Raw genomic sequence first — 12,956 nt, 5'->3', positions numbered from 1 at the left:
TCTTTTGTAATATTATGTAATACAGGTTTGTTAAATCTAGGGTATTTAAGTCATTGTCATAAATAACATTCTGTGCTAATAGCACACTGAAAACAAGGCGGCACAGTTCTATTCATAACAGTAGACCTGCTGGTGAAGAAGTAGTAAAATGGTGGGGGGGGGGGGGGTTGAAAAGGGAATTGGAGGTACAATGAGAGAGACAACCTTTGATTATTTTCACGGCCTTAGACTAAAGGTTTAGAAAAAAAACAGTTTGTCATGGCCATACAAATAATAGGGTTGACTGTGGTTTCAGAAATTGTTTTGGATGTATAGGCTATATACAGAAAAAGGGGCCAAAATTGCACCTTTTGGGGTAAAACAGTTTAAAAGGACATATTTTTACCTTTTTACACCCTTAATATATAGGCCTACAAATTAGTATCTTAAAGGTATGAATTACTTCTCTAAGGTACTAATATGTTCCTATAGGTATAAAAAAAAAAAGGGTAAAAAGATGTTCCCCCCTTACGAAAGTAAATTATTTTTACCAATATATTTCCCAAAATATATTGTGATATATTGTAATATATTATTTCCCCTTTTTATTTTCTAATAATTTATATATTTGAATACATTTAATAATATATTGATGATACATATATTATATAATATATTGCAAAAAATACAAATGATTGCCGCTTTCAATATATTGCAATATATTGGAAAAAATAAATATATAAAAGAATATATGCCTAATATATTACATGATATTTCCCAATACACTGCAATATATTTTTGTTTCATAAGGGTTTTAAGAGTACTGCTACAGTGTCAAGCTGTTGTACCCCAAAAGGTACAGTTTTGGCTGAGTGTGAGATTTTCCGGGCCTGATATTGTGTCCCAGTTGAGCCATGAAGTAGCTAAAAGTAGTTTAAATACAAACTTTGAAATTCGAATAAAATCTTAGAAAACATGAAGAAAACACACACACACAATACCTCATGAAAATCACTTGAAGTAATGTTTGATGAGAAAACTCCCAAATGCATATTAAACTTGAGAAGGCACAACTGGTGGGCCTCTGCCAATAAAACAGAAGCTATTATGCCATTGTGTATGACCAATAAAACAATCACATGTTATCAGTAAGATAATGTTTAGGTTGCAGCCTGTCCTCATAACAGTCAGAATTGCATTAAAAAAAAAAAATATATATATATATGTTCTTTGAATTTAATCATATATAGTGCTCCTTCATATATCCTACTTTGTTTAAATTAAATATTGAATGAAACATCAGTGGGATGAAACAAACTACAAAGAAATATTTTACTTATACCATATATCGTCCTGCTGATGTACTGTAGAGGAAGGGTTTGCTCAAAGCAGCAATACTGCCATCTTTTGTAATTGAGAAAAACAACAACTAATCCTGCAACAAAGTCATGTCATGTAATGATTGTGTGAGGTGTGTATGATGTTGTAAGCATTTCACCCTGATTTAAGTTATGCAGTTGTAGAAAGCATGCTAATATCTTAAAAGTGAGATGAGAGATATAAACTGGTAACACATATTAAACATTACTGTTTAATAGAACAGGTGAAATATGTATGGCATTTGAAGAAGTTCTTACAATACCACATGGCTTGGATTAAACTAGAGATTGCTTTGCAGGATCCATTAAGTTTAGTAAAATAAGGTTGCGCAATAAAAATAAAGCACATCAAATAGGAAATCTAATGTCAGTCTAAATTTACATTTTTCATTAACTGCAGCACTGATGTTTTAACCAGACAAAAATTCTGAAATTTATATTTATTTCTTAACTATAGCCTAATATAGCTGTGCGCACGCTCACACAAATGGTGTTAAAATCCACCATAACTTTTGGTAATTGTGAATCTGAAACATCGAGAGCAGAGTTTCTCAACCAGGGCTCATAACGGAACAGTAAAATATTATTATTATTATTATTATTATTATTATTATTATTATTATTATTATTAGTGGTGGTGGTCTTAGTGCTACTTAAAGTAAACAGCAAAAATGTACAAATATAATAATAATAATGGCTTTTGCTTATTGTTATTTCAATTATTCAAAGCATGTTTTTTTTTTTGTGACATATATGACATATCTTTCTGTACAGTATTAATGCATCATATTGTATTAGTAGTTATCCTTACCAAAAGAACATATTCTATGGTGTGCTTTGCAGACCATAATTTTAAATAGATTTAGATTTTTAAAGAAAAAAAATTATAGTTTGAGCATGATGGGAATAAAAAAAAAAAGTTTGCCATAGACTTCCTACATGTAAATATGTACATAAACAGGTGTGTAGTGATTTCTAAGGAAACACACCGACTCTGAACTCATCAAATGAGGATGAAGAACTCTTTTGGCCAACAGAGGGAGCCATAACTTGAAAAGTGTCGGTAAAGTGAGGAAAGTATAACAGAGGCTTGACACCCCCTTGTTTGCTGGTTGAAATCCTTACAGATTCAAATGAAATGGACATACCTGCACTTGATAATAAACATGTCTTTTAATTGTTTTGAGTTTAATAAACGCATATTTATGTTAGCTATGATAAAAGAAAAAAAAAACATGCAGAGAGATATTTTCTTTGATAGACATAAAGACCAGCTTTATTTTACCCCATCACTTCATAACCAAAGAAAACTTAAATCCAGTGTCCCTGTAAATTCATAGATTTAGGTGTGCGATTCATTTCTAGTTAACAGACAATAAGAACCCTTGAACATGTAAATGTCAGACAAACCAAGTGTGCTTTTGATTCTGTAGCTACTGCAAACAAGAGTGTACTCTTCCCTAAAGAGTGAAGAGTAAGCACTAATTTCAGCATAGAAATTATGAACACATTTTTGTTTTGTTTTTTATCTTGGCTGATGCATCTCATGAAATTAATTTAAAACTACAACTAACTAAAAATGTATAAGCTTCATGTATTTTAACTATTTGTTGATTCCCAGTGCATTTGGAAATGTCTGATTCCTAACTTAATTCTAATAATAAACCAATAGGCCATGGTGTTACAAAACAATGTTGTAAACTTCTTCCTTTCATGTTGTGCCATTTTCCATTTCTTTAAAAATACCAAGAAACTCCAAAATCCAGACCTAGAACTTTTTCTTTATGTATATTCATTCAAGCACTTACTTTTCGGCAACTGTAAGCCATTGCTTTAGATGTGCAAACCAGATATTGCACAATTAGCAGTCAACAAACAATAAATTGTGGATTAACAGTGATAAAAAAAAAAAAAAAATACAGACCGATTGTCTTGTTTTCCTCTATTGCAGGATGTTGCATATATGTTTTTTGTCTTGGCCCTAAATTTCCCAAAATATCAGATGGTTTGCTTTTAAATTATAAAATAACCAAAATACTGTTTATAATCAGACGTTAAACATGGTTGTTAAATCGTAGTGGATCATGTTCAAAGATCAACTACACTTTGTAACTCTTAGGACAGCTCTGTGAACTTGATAGACTTCATAGAGCCACCTCAGTACCTTATGATTAAAAAGGATCAATTGTAGTTAATTTAAAAAAAAATATATATATATATATATATATATATATATATATATATATATATATATATATATATATATATATATATATATATATATATATATTTTTTTTTTTTTTTTTTTTTTTTTTTTTTTTTTAATTTTTTTTTTTTTTGTTATCTCATGGAAATAAACCCATACATTTTAATTGTGGCTTAAGCATTCAAATACTTAAAAGGGTCACTGTATATTTGTGACTATTTGATCCGTGATATATTTAAACAAATTAGCAGAACCCCCTGAGATCAGCTCTGTAACGAGCTGTTGCTTCAAACTGGTAATATTATAAATCAAACAATGCATAGGATAAGAGGTTCATGTTTTTTTTTTTTTTTTTTTTTTTTCAGGGAGCAATAAAAATTAATTTCTGAAGCATATAGTTTTTTTTTTTTATTATTAGAAATCTGTAAAATGCATTTTGTTTTTATTCAATAATTGGAGAAAAAATTGTCCTTAGATGCAAAGGTCTTCTTAAGATTTTTTTTTTTTTATATAGGTGTCTACTGTATGCATGTTATCCCATCAAGCAATGGTTTAAAAGAGATTCTTTTTTTTTTTTGAGTCAAAATGTTTAAAAGGTTAAAAGGGCAATTACATGTTGGTAGCGTCCTTTATCAATATCATACTGAAAGATGCATACGTGTTTTTGTTCCAATATAATGCCCAAGATAACAGAAAATCTCTGGCTTAAAGAGATGAAAAGCTCCCTCTGTTGTATCCGTTCACTACATCGTAGGAGACCGGAGTTGCGTTGCAGTCTGTAAAGAAATTTGAAAAGGTAAGTGCACATGGTGAGCTCTGTTCCACAGGCATGCTGCCAGAAAGGTCTGTGTGAGTATAAAGATTTGGCTGTAAAGGTACTGTCCGCAAGTCTCCTGACTTTTTGGGGGTGCTGCTACAAGTGCTCCAAGGCTCTGTGTACAAGAACCCACCACTTACAAAATGGTGGGAGTCATATGGCTCGGGCCCCACAGTCACCTCCTGTTGAATCCTGTTAGGTAGGGTGTGGAATAGATCCTGCTCTGAGACCATGTTGCTGTACTCAGGTCCAAGAAGCTCCAAGAACTCTGCTGCTTCCGGAGCCCCTCGCTCCAGGTCTTTGAGCGACATGCCAGAAGTAGATGTAACTCTGGAGCTGTTGGCCGGCTCCATGAAGAAGGATGGAGGAAGGTTTCGATGCCGCAGCGGGGGCTTCTTGGCTCTCTCTGCTCGTACATCCTTTGCCGAGTTGAAGAGGGCAGCCAAACTCTTGCTTTGCAGGTTGGCCTGCATCCCATCCTTCTTGGGAGGCATTTTGCTGGAGAGGTTGCTTGTTGGGTTATGGGGCGAGCCTTGTCTCTTGCATTGCTCCTGAACCGGTATGCTCCCTGGTGAGATGATTCCTGTGCACCTCTTAATCTGCTTCTGCAGGTACTTTCGGTGGTTGACTTTCCTCTTTGACTTGACAGGTTTGTCCAGTGCAAGTTTGATGTTGCTGGAAGCTGAGTCAATAAAGCTAAGCAGGTCTCTAGTTGTCTCCTTAAAGTCACCCTCACAGTCCACCTCACCCAGGAGTCCCCCTTCCAGACCCTTTTCCACCTCATAATCCATGACCGAGCCAGGAAAACAAAAGTTTAAGAACTGCGAGTTCATGATGGCTGCCTGAACAGCCATCTGTCTCTGCCACAAGCATAAAACCTTTGCAGTGAATATATACAATTGTCTCTGAGAGACCCTAAAGCATATTTATTATCTGCATTTCCAGGGAGGTTTGCTAAGCCTTGATCCTGTGCAGGACACCCTTACAGTTCCTCTGCAATTCACCGAAAGCTGGAGTTTGGGGAAAGGGGGAATTATTTTAGAGGGCAGGGCCAATGATGTCAGGACATCAAAGGGGAGGGGCCGAGGGACCAGAAGACTTAACTCTTTGCTCACGCCTGACCACCTGCAACTAAAAGGGATTAGTCTGAGGCATCCCACAGAGTAAAAAGACAATAGTCTTGGGATCATCTGCCCTGATCAAGTCTGCTTGTATATGAATGTATATACCAGAGATGGGACCAAGTCACACATGTGCAAGTCTCAAGTAAGTCTCAAGTCTTAACCTTCAAGTCTCAAGTAAGTCCCAAGTATTTTTTTCTTGGGCAAGTCAAGTCAAGTCAAGTCACAAGCTATGTCAAGTCAAGTCCAAGTCAAGTCACCTTAATATTGTTATTTTACCTGCAGAATCTGATCTTAATAAAGTTAAAAGACAAGATATAAGTAACTGTCAGTAAATTAAAATAATTTAAATGTAAATACTCATGTTCAGTAAAATACATCATGGAATCAAACAAAATTGTAAGTTCCTAAAATTATTTATTTTTCACTTCTGCCAACAGTGTTTGAAATGTTTTACATTTTCAACATTGAGTCCATAAAACTAAACATCCAACAGACTCCTCTCTGAACACCTCTCTCTCTCTCTCTCTCTCTCTCTCTCTCTCTCTCTCTCTCAAACACAGTTTACATACAACATTAAACTGTTACATTTCTCCTCTCTCTCTCTCTCTCTCTCTCTCTCTCTCACACACACACTCTCTCTCTCTCAGAGTATAGAATATAAATATGACGTATTTTCAGTTGTTTCATACTTTTTTGTTATGTACAGTACAGACCAAAAGTTTGGACACACCTTCTCATTCAAAGAGTTTTCTTTATTTTCATGACTATGAAAATTGTAGATTCACACTGAAGGCATCAAAACTATGAATTAACACATGTGGAATTATATATGGAATTATATACATAACAAACAAGTGTGAAACAACCGAAAATATGTAATATTCTTGGTTCTTCAAAGTAGCCACTTTTTGTTTTGATTACTGCTTTGCACACTCTTGGCATTCTCTTGATGAGCTTCAAGAGGAAGTCACATGAAATGGTCTTCCAACAGTCTTGAAGGAGTTCCCTGAGAGATGCTTAGCACTTGTTGGCCCTTTTTCCTTCTGTCTGCGGTCCAGCTCACCCCTAAACCATCTCGACTGGGTTCAGGTCCGGTGACTGTGGAGGCCAGGTCATCTGGCGCAGCACCCCATCACTCTCCTTCTTGCTCAAATAGCCCTTGATGCCTTCAGTGTGACTCTACAATAGTCAATAGTCATGAAAATAAAGAAAACTCTTTGAATGAGACGGTGTGTCCAAACTTTTGGTCTGTACTGTACATAACAAAAAAGTATGAAACAACTGAAAATACGTCATATTTATATTCTGTACTGTGTATATATAAATATATATATATATATATATATATATATATATATATATATATATATATATATATATATATATATATATATATGTATGTAATATGCACTTGTCATGACTGGGTAATCGCGGCAGCTACATTTGTTTTTCTGATCAATTGTTTTGCTCTATGAGAAAGACAAGGTAACAAAATATTCGGGGCTTATGCACCCTTAGCCCAACCCTAGCGCCGCCCCTGGAATGCGTTTTTTTGACGGCCTGCTAGCGGATCATTAGGGGCTGTTCACATCACGTATTTTGTGCGCGCACGTTCGTTATTTCCAATGTAGGCGCGCGGTATGCGCGCTTATAATGGAAGCAACGCGCTCAACATCTAAACTTTTCAGAATGCCGCAAGCGCACCGCAGGTCATGTGACAATAACTAACCAATCAGCTTCATCCTTTCTCGTATCAACGTTGAAAGCTCAGCTAAGATGAAGGAACAGCTGTTCATAGCTTTATATGGATTGCCATTTTAAAATGAATTTAGTAGCAGAGCTACTGCGAGCGATTTTTAGTGCTGCAAATCCATTTATCCTTAGCTGAAATTTCCGCGTTTTCATTGAGAGAGAGCGTGTCATGGATGCTTAGCAACGACAGACGCCCCAGGAGCACTTCTGCCCGAGCGCTTTGGAAAGACGGAGAAAGCGGCGCGACTAGCGTTTTCCACGCGTTTTTAGGCGCGAACTATTGAAGACAAAAGCGATGACCCTCGGTACCTCTCAGGCTGACATGTTGATGTGCTGGGATATCTGATTTAAGTGGGCGTGGTGTGTGTAAGGTAGAGAGGGCATGACTGATGATAGTGTCCTGATCCAGTCACGACGCTATTCTCAGCCTGCGCTCCAGCTGAGTAATCAACTTTATTTTAAAAAATAATTTATATATTTTATATTCAAACTGAAAACATGATGTAATTAACACTCAAGTCATTCAAGTCATCGTGTCTCAAGTCAAGTCAAGTCCCGAGTCTTTAACTTCCAAGTCCGAGTCAAGTCTCAAGTCCTAAAAATAGCGACTCGAGTCGACTCGAGTCCAAGTCACCAAGTCACAAGTCCCCATGTCTGGTATATACACATTATTTTTATATATAATCTATGAGAACAGCTACATTGGACTGTCCTCAGGGCATCTGAATTGCTTATATTTAATCTTTTGAAAAGGACAGAGTTTAATAGCTTGTAAATTAAACATCCAACTCAAAATGTTAAAACATGAGTGATAAAATATCTAACATTACAAGACACAATGTAGTTTATAAATTGTTAGTTTTTTAACTACAAATACTTAATGTAACAAATGCTGAATCCCTCTGAGGTCTTGAAATACAATAAAACTTGATGGGAGATTATAAAGTTGTTTAGTTTTAAGCTGGACTGAATAATACTGGGCATTGTGTAAATTTCCTGCAATTTGATCTACATTTTATATACTTGTCCACATGTCTCACAAAATCCACCTCTTGAATTTGTATGCATAAATCATATATCATAAACTTGAAAAGACATTCACAACACGGGCATTGAATAAAGGTAAATGGAAATACATGCTTTGGGACAGGTTTTCATTGGCCCTGCCCTCTTAAATAATCCTCCCTTCCCCCAAATTCCAGCTTTCGGCAGATTTTTCTACATGTTCCTCTAACTTCCTAAAACTATCTCAATCTGTTCGCAATGGAAGTTGATTTATTGTGCATTCCCGCAACAGTGGGAATTTTTGCCTCTGCCTGACAACTATTATAGGCAGCCTTTGACATACAGCCCTACATGGTCTAAATAGCTTCTATTATTCCTCGGGCAGTGAAAGGGATCTTTGTGCCAGAGATTCATTAAACTGCACCTCACAGCCCCTTCGTAAAATGAGCCTCAATAATGAACAGTCGATTTAACTAGAAAAGCTGCCGGAGCTGTTAAATTAAAGGGGAATAAAGTGCAGTTCAAGCCCAGTGTGCCAGAAGAAATGTTGACCTTAAAGAAATCCTGGGCATGAGTGAAATAGCCGCTGTAAACAATTCAGCATTTGCAGGAAGTTTCTTGGCCGGCAGTGAATACTGAGGAGGGATCCAAGACTGGGACTTTCGTTGGGGTCTGATCAGATCCCGATTTCAGTAAAAGCACTTAAAGGATGTAGCTCTGGTTTGGAAAAGAGAAAGAAAACAATTTACGAGAACACTTAGGATAGTGGGAGATTGGTGAGATTTCCATCATTGAGTATAAAAAGGATACTGCTTGATTTTGTGTTTATCTCGATAAAATAGCCCAGAAACAAGGATTTTTGATCATTTATACTTTTGGCCCAAAGCTTTGAAATTTAAGTAAATGATGACCTTTAAACACATAGTTTTTCACTTATCTATCTTTCGATAGCTCACTAAGCAGACTAATGTTAAATTAGTTACTATGTCCTTAATCTTAATTTCAATTCATTCCACTAAACTGTACTTTCCCAGTCATTAAAAAAAAAAAATTATCACAGACATTGCACTTTGCATGTTGTGAAATCACGTGCCAATGGACAGTTTCTGACATACTCTCTTTCTGTCTTACTTTGAGAGGTTTTCCCAGGGATTTTATTTTTTTTATTCCCACCCCATTAGTGCATTTTAAGGTGAGGCAGTGCATCATTTGGTTGTTGGAAAGGGGAAAAAAGAGAAAGTCTAAGCGCTTTTGAGAGAGGGGGACCGTCGAGAGTGTTATTATCATGTAAATTGTGATGAAGAAAAGAGACAGTGAAACTGATAGCACTGATCTAATTATCTGTAGCCCGGCTCAAGCCCTGGTCCAGAATGGGGGTCCCAGAGAAGCTGCCATGGCCTCACAATAAACAGTTGTACCACAATAGAAAAATACCAATAGTGTAAAAATAGGCACATTTCCATAGTTTCTAAGGCTATTTTAAACCACACTGATTTCCATTTCCCTCACACAGAATAAAAGTGACCACTGTGATAAGATAATGGTAAAATTGTTATGCTTATTATATAATAATTATACAATATTATTCAATTGTTTGGATTATTTGTAGGCTTAAAGTTTGGCTAAAAACTAGTCCAGCTAGGAAATTGGGTCACTGGGATAAATTATGTTTTGTTTAGATTTTTTTCTCTAGCAGACTACTGCTTTGAACAGTCAGAATCAAGAATTCCAGAGAGCTGTGTAATAAATCGATTTATTTTCACTTTTGTGAATTAATATTAACTAAAAAAAGCAATATACTAGTCCCTGGGGTATATACTCGGTGCTTTCATTTTCTTTTTCAACAAGCACCCCCTCCCCACTTTCTTCTAGAGCCTAATTTTGGCACAGTGACATCACCAGACTAATGGCTGATATTTTCTTCTCTTCCCACACAGAGCTTTTGTGCATGCTAGTCATTTAAGTTTAAGGGCTTGACGCACTAATGCCGGAAACAAGTTTCTATGGCCACATAATGGCTGAGGGGATCAAAGAGGGTGAGGAGTAGAATACTGACACCAAAAAAAAAAAAAAAAAAGGAAGAAAGATTTGTGTGACATTAAAGAAAAGAAACTAGGGGATTCCTAAACATTTGCAAATGTGCAGGTTACACTGGCCAGTCCAAAGAATGAGGTTGAAAGTATATAAAAAATAGTAAAATTTAAATGCACTGAGCACTTTATTTTTTACATGAAATAATAATAAAATAATATTGCTAGTATATCTGTGTTTAATCATGAATATGCAGCAAAGGAACTTTAAAAAAGAAAAAGAAAAGTTAATTTATAATTTATTTACTTGTAGTTGTTTACTTTGTTCAGAAAGCTAATATACAGATTCAAAAAAAAAAAAAAAAACATATTAGCGGAGTGGACTACATTTTGGGTTTTTTTTATTGTGCTTTTTTTGTATATTATTTTTGTATATAGAAATAATGACAGCATCAGATGATTTGGTCCTTGCATGAGTGGAAATTGAAATCCAAGAGAGAGAGAGGGAAAAGAAACACTTGTGGAAAACAAATTATAAAGAAGAAAAAGCAACCAACAGTGTTGGGCAAGCTACTTGGAAAATGTAGTGAGCTAAGCTACCAGTTACTCTACAGTAAATGAAGCTTCACTACACTGAAGCTACCCCCCCTGGGAAATGTAGCAAGCTTAGCTACATCAACAGTAGCTTGCTACATCTAAGCTACTTTTAAAATTAAATTTTTATGTTGAACACGTTTGAAGTCAATGCTATCTCAGTGCTCAAAACGGTCAGTCAAACAGGCAGGTGTAATTGTTTAGTTTAATTGTTTTTTTGTGTTCCTTATCAATTTGGCAACAAAAACAATCAAAATACATGTAATTAACAATGTGCGCACAAGTGTATGCACCTGTTGCATGGGCATGCTTAATATACTGTAGGCCTTTGCAGAACAAAATGCAAGACCTCCAAACAGTACGAAAAAAAAAAAAAACACTTGTGTGTGTGTGTGTGTGTACGAGATTATTACACTTAGGATATAGCCAGGCTGGACCCTGATAATTTTTACAAGCAGCATCTGAAAACATATTTTCTCTCTGTTATCTCAGTCAGTGTCATGTACTTGTCGGGGTACAGCAACAGTGACTCACTCCTCGGGATTAACTGTTCTCCGACCTCATCCTATGCCATTATTTCATCAAATAATTTTCTGCGTGACTGGCCAAGGAGTGGTACCATCCGGAGCAGAAGTTGGCGGTAACCATCAACACATCAAGCACTAAAAACTGTCAGTTAGCGAAATAATAGTAACATATTTGATTGATGAAACTGTCAGGTGATAAGAAAGGATGTTAAATTAATTGCATCTTGGGACACTTCTCAAATCGGATTTCCAAACGGAAATTGACCTTATTCAAGAGTCACAAGCACAAGGAAAAATGCTTTTTTGTGTTACTGTGGCAGCAACAAACATCAGTATTGAAGGGGGTAATAGAGTCTCCTTGCACACGTTAAAGTGAGAAGTAATGAAGTTAACTATACACACAATTTAGCTAACTTGATCCGCAAGATACTCTTTATACTGTTGCTCTGGCATAACAGTAGTTAACCTAGAATAGAAAATACATGTATTTGAAATACTATTTTGTATTGAAATACCTTTGCCCATCCCTGGTTGCATGATGTGGGATCATTACACAGGACACATTCCATCTGTTATGTTTTAACCATTGGTTTATGTAAACCTGAAATCAAAGAGCAAACTGGTGTGACATGATTTTTAAGAAAATCTAGACAAACCTTTGGTTTTCGAAGTTTCTTTTGGTGCTTTAATACAGCTTCCCAGCACAAATTTTGTGCTGACTGGTAAACACCTTCAAATTCCCATTAGTCCATGATGATTATGGAATAGGTGAATGTGTTCTGGGATCCGCCTATATTGACATGAGATTCTTGTTCAGATCAGTTGTTCCATTGATGTCAGACAATATGAATACACTAAAGTACTGAGTTGCAGACCTAGTACAAATGTCTTTGAATCTCTATAGTCACTTATATAGATGCTTTAAAATCACAATGAAATCTAAATTTTCAATTTTTTTAATGGAATATTGTAGTATTGATTATAAATGTATTATACTTCCGGTACCCTTTAATCAAAAACATTACTGTCCCCTTGCAATGAAATTTCTTGATGAGCGCAAGGCAGTGGTGGACAGTAACGGAGTAGCTTTACTTCGTTACTGTACTTAAGTACATTTTTCAAGTATCTGTACTTTACTGGAGTAGTTTTATTTTGAGTGACTTTTACTTTTACTTCACTACATTCCAAAGCATAAAATCGTACTTTTTACTTCACTACATTTCATAAAACATATCGTTACTCCCTATAATATATCACGTGCTCCGACACGCAGAAGCGGTGTCTGATTCATCATGAACGAACTGAGTCTTTTCAAAATAAACTTTAATCGGATAGCGAATCGCACCAAACGATTCGTTTACGAATTAGAATGATCTGATTGCAGCTGTTCTGGAGTCGACCACTCAGTGATTCAAATGAACCGTTAAGTGCGAGTCTACAGAAGTAAGAACCGGGAGATCTTGTGAGCTCGTGCGTCTGATGTTGCTAAAAGTAAGTTATTAATGTCGAAATTTAGGATTAATTATTGTAACTGAAAATCATA

At 35.7% G+C, this 12,956-nt stretch overlaps 1 protein-coding gene across 1 annotated transcript; it reads right to left on the bottom strand.

Annotated features, from left to right (window-relative positions):
* Window positions 1-4,035: 4,035 nt before the first annotated feature.
* On the bottom strand, window positions 4,036-5,399 carry LOC113098264 (protein FAM181B-like). The gene has a single exon (XM_026263280.1). It carries the CDS (start codon window positions 5,233-5,235, stop codon window positions 4,270-4,272), a length of 966 nt encoding a protein of 321 aa, XP_026119065.1. The 5' UTR covers window positions 5,236-5,399; the 3' UTR covers window positions 4,036-4,269.
* Between the last annotated feature and the right edge of the window lie 7,557 nt (window positions 5,400-12,956).

The sequence above is a fragment of the Carassius auratus genome, unplaced genomic scaffold (genome assembly GCF_003368295.1).
Source record: "Carassius auratus strain Wakin unplaced genomic scaffold, ASM336829v1 scaf_tig00216461, whole genome shotgun sequence".
In the NCBI taxonomy this organism is placed as follows: Eukaryota; Metazoa; Chordata; class Actinopteri; order Cypriniformes; family Cyprinidae; genus Carassius; species Carassius auratus.
Note: the sequence above shows the minus strand (reverse complement) of the source record. Positions and strands in the feature narration are given on the sequence as shown.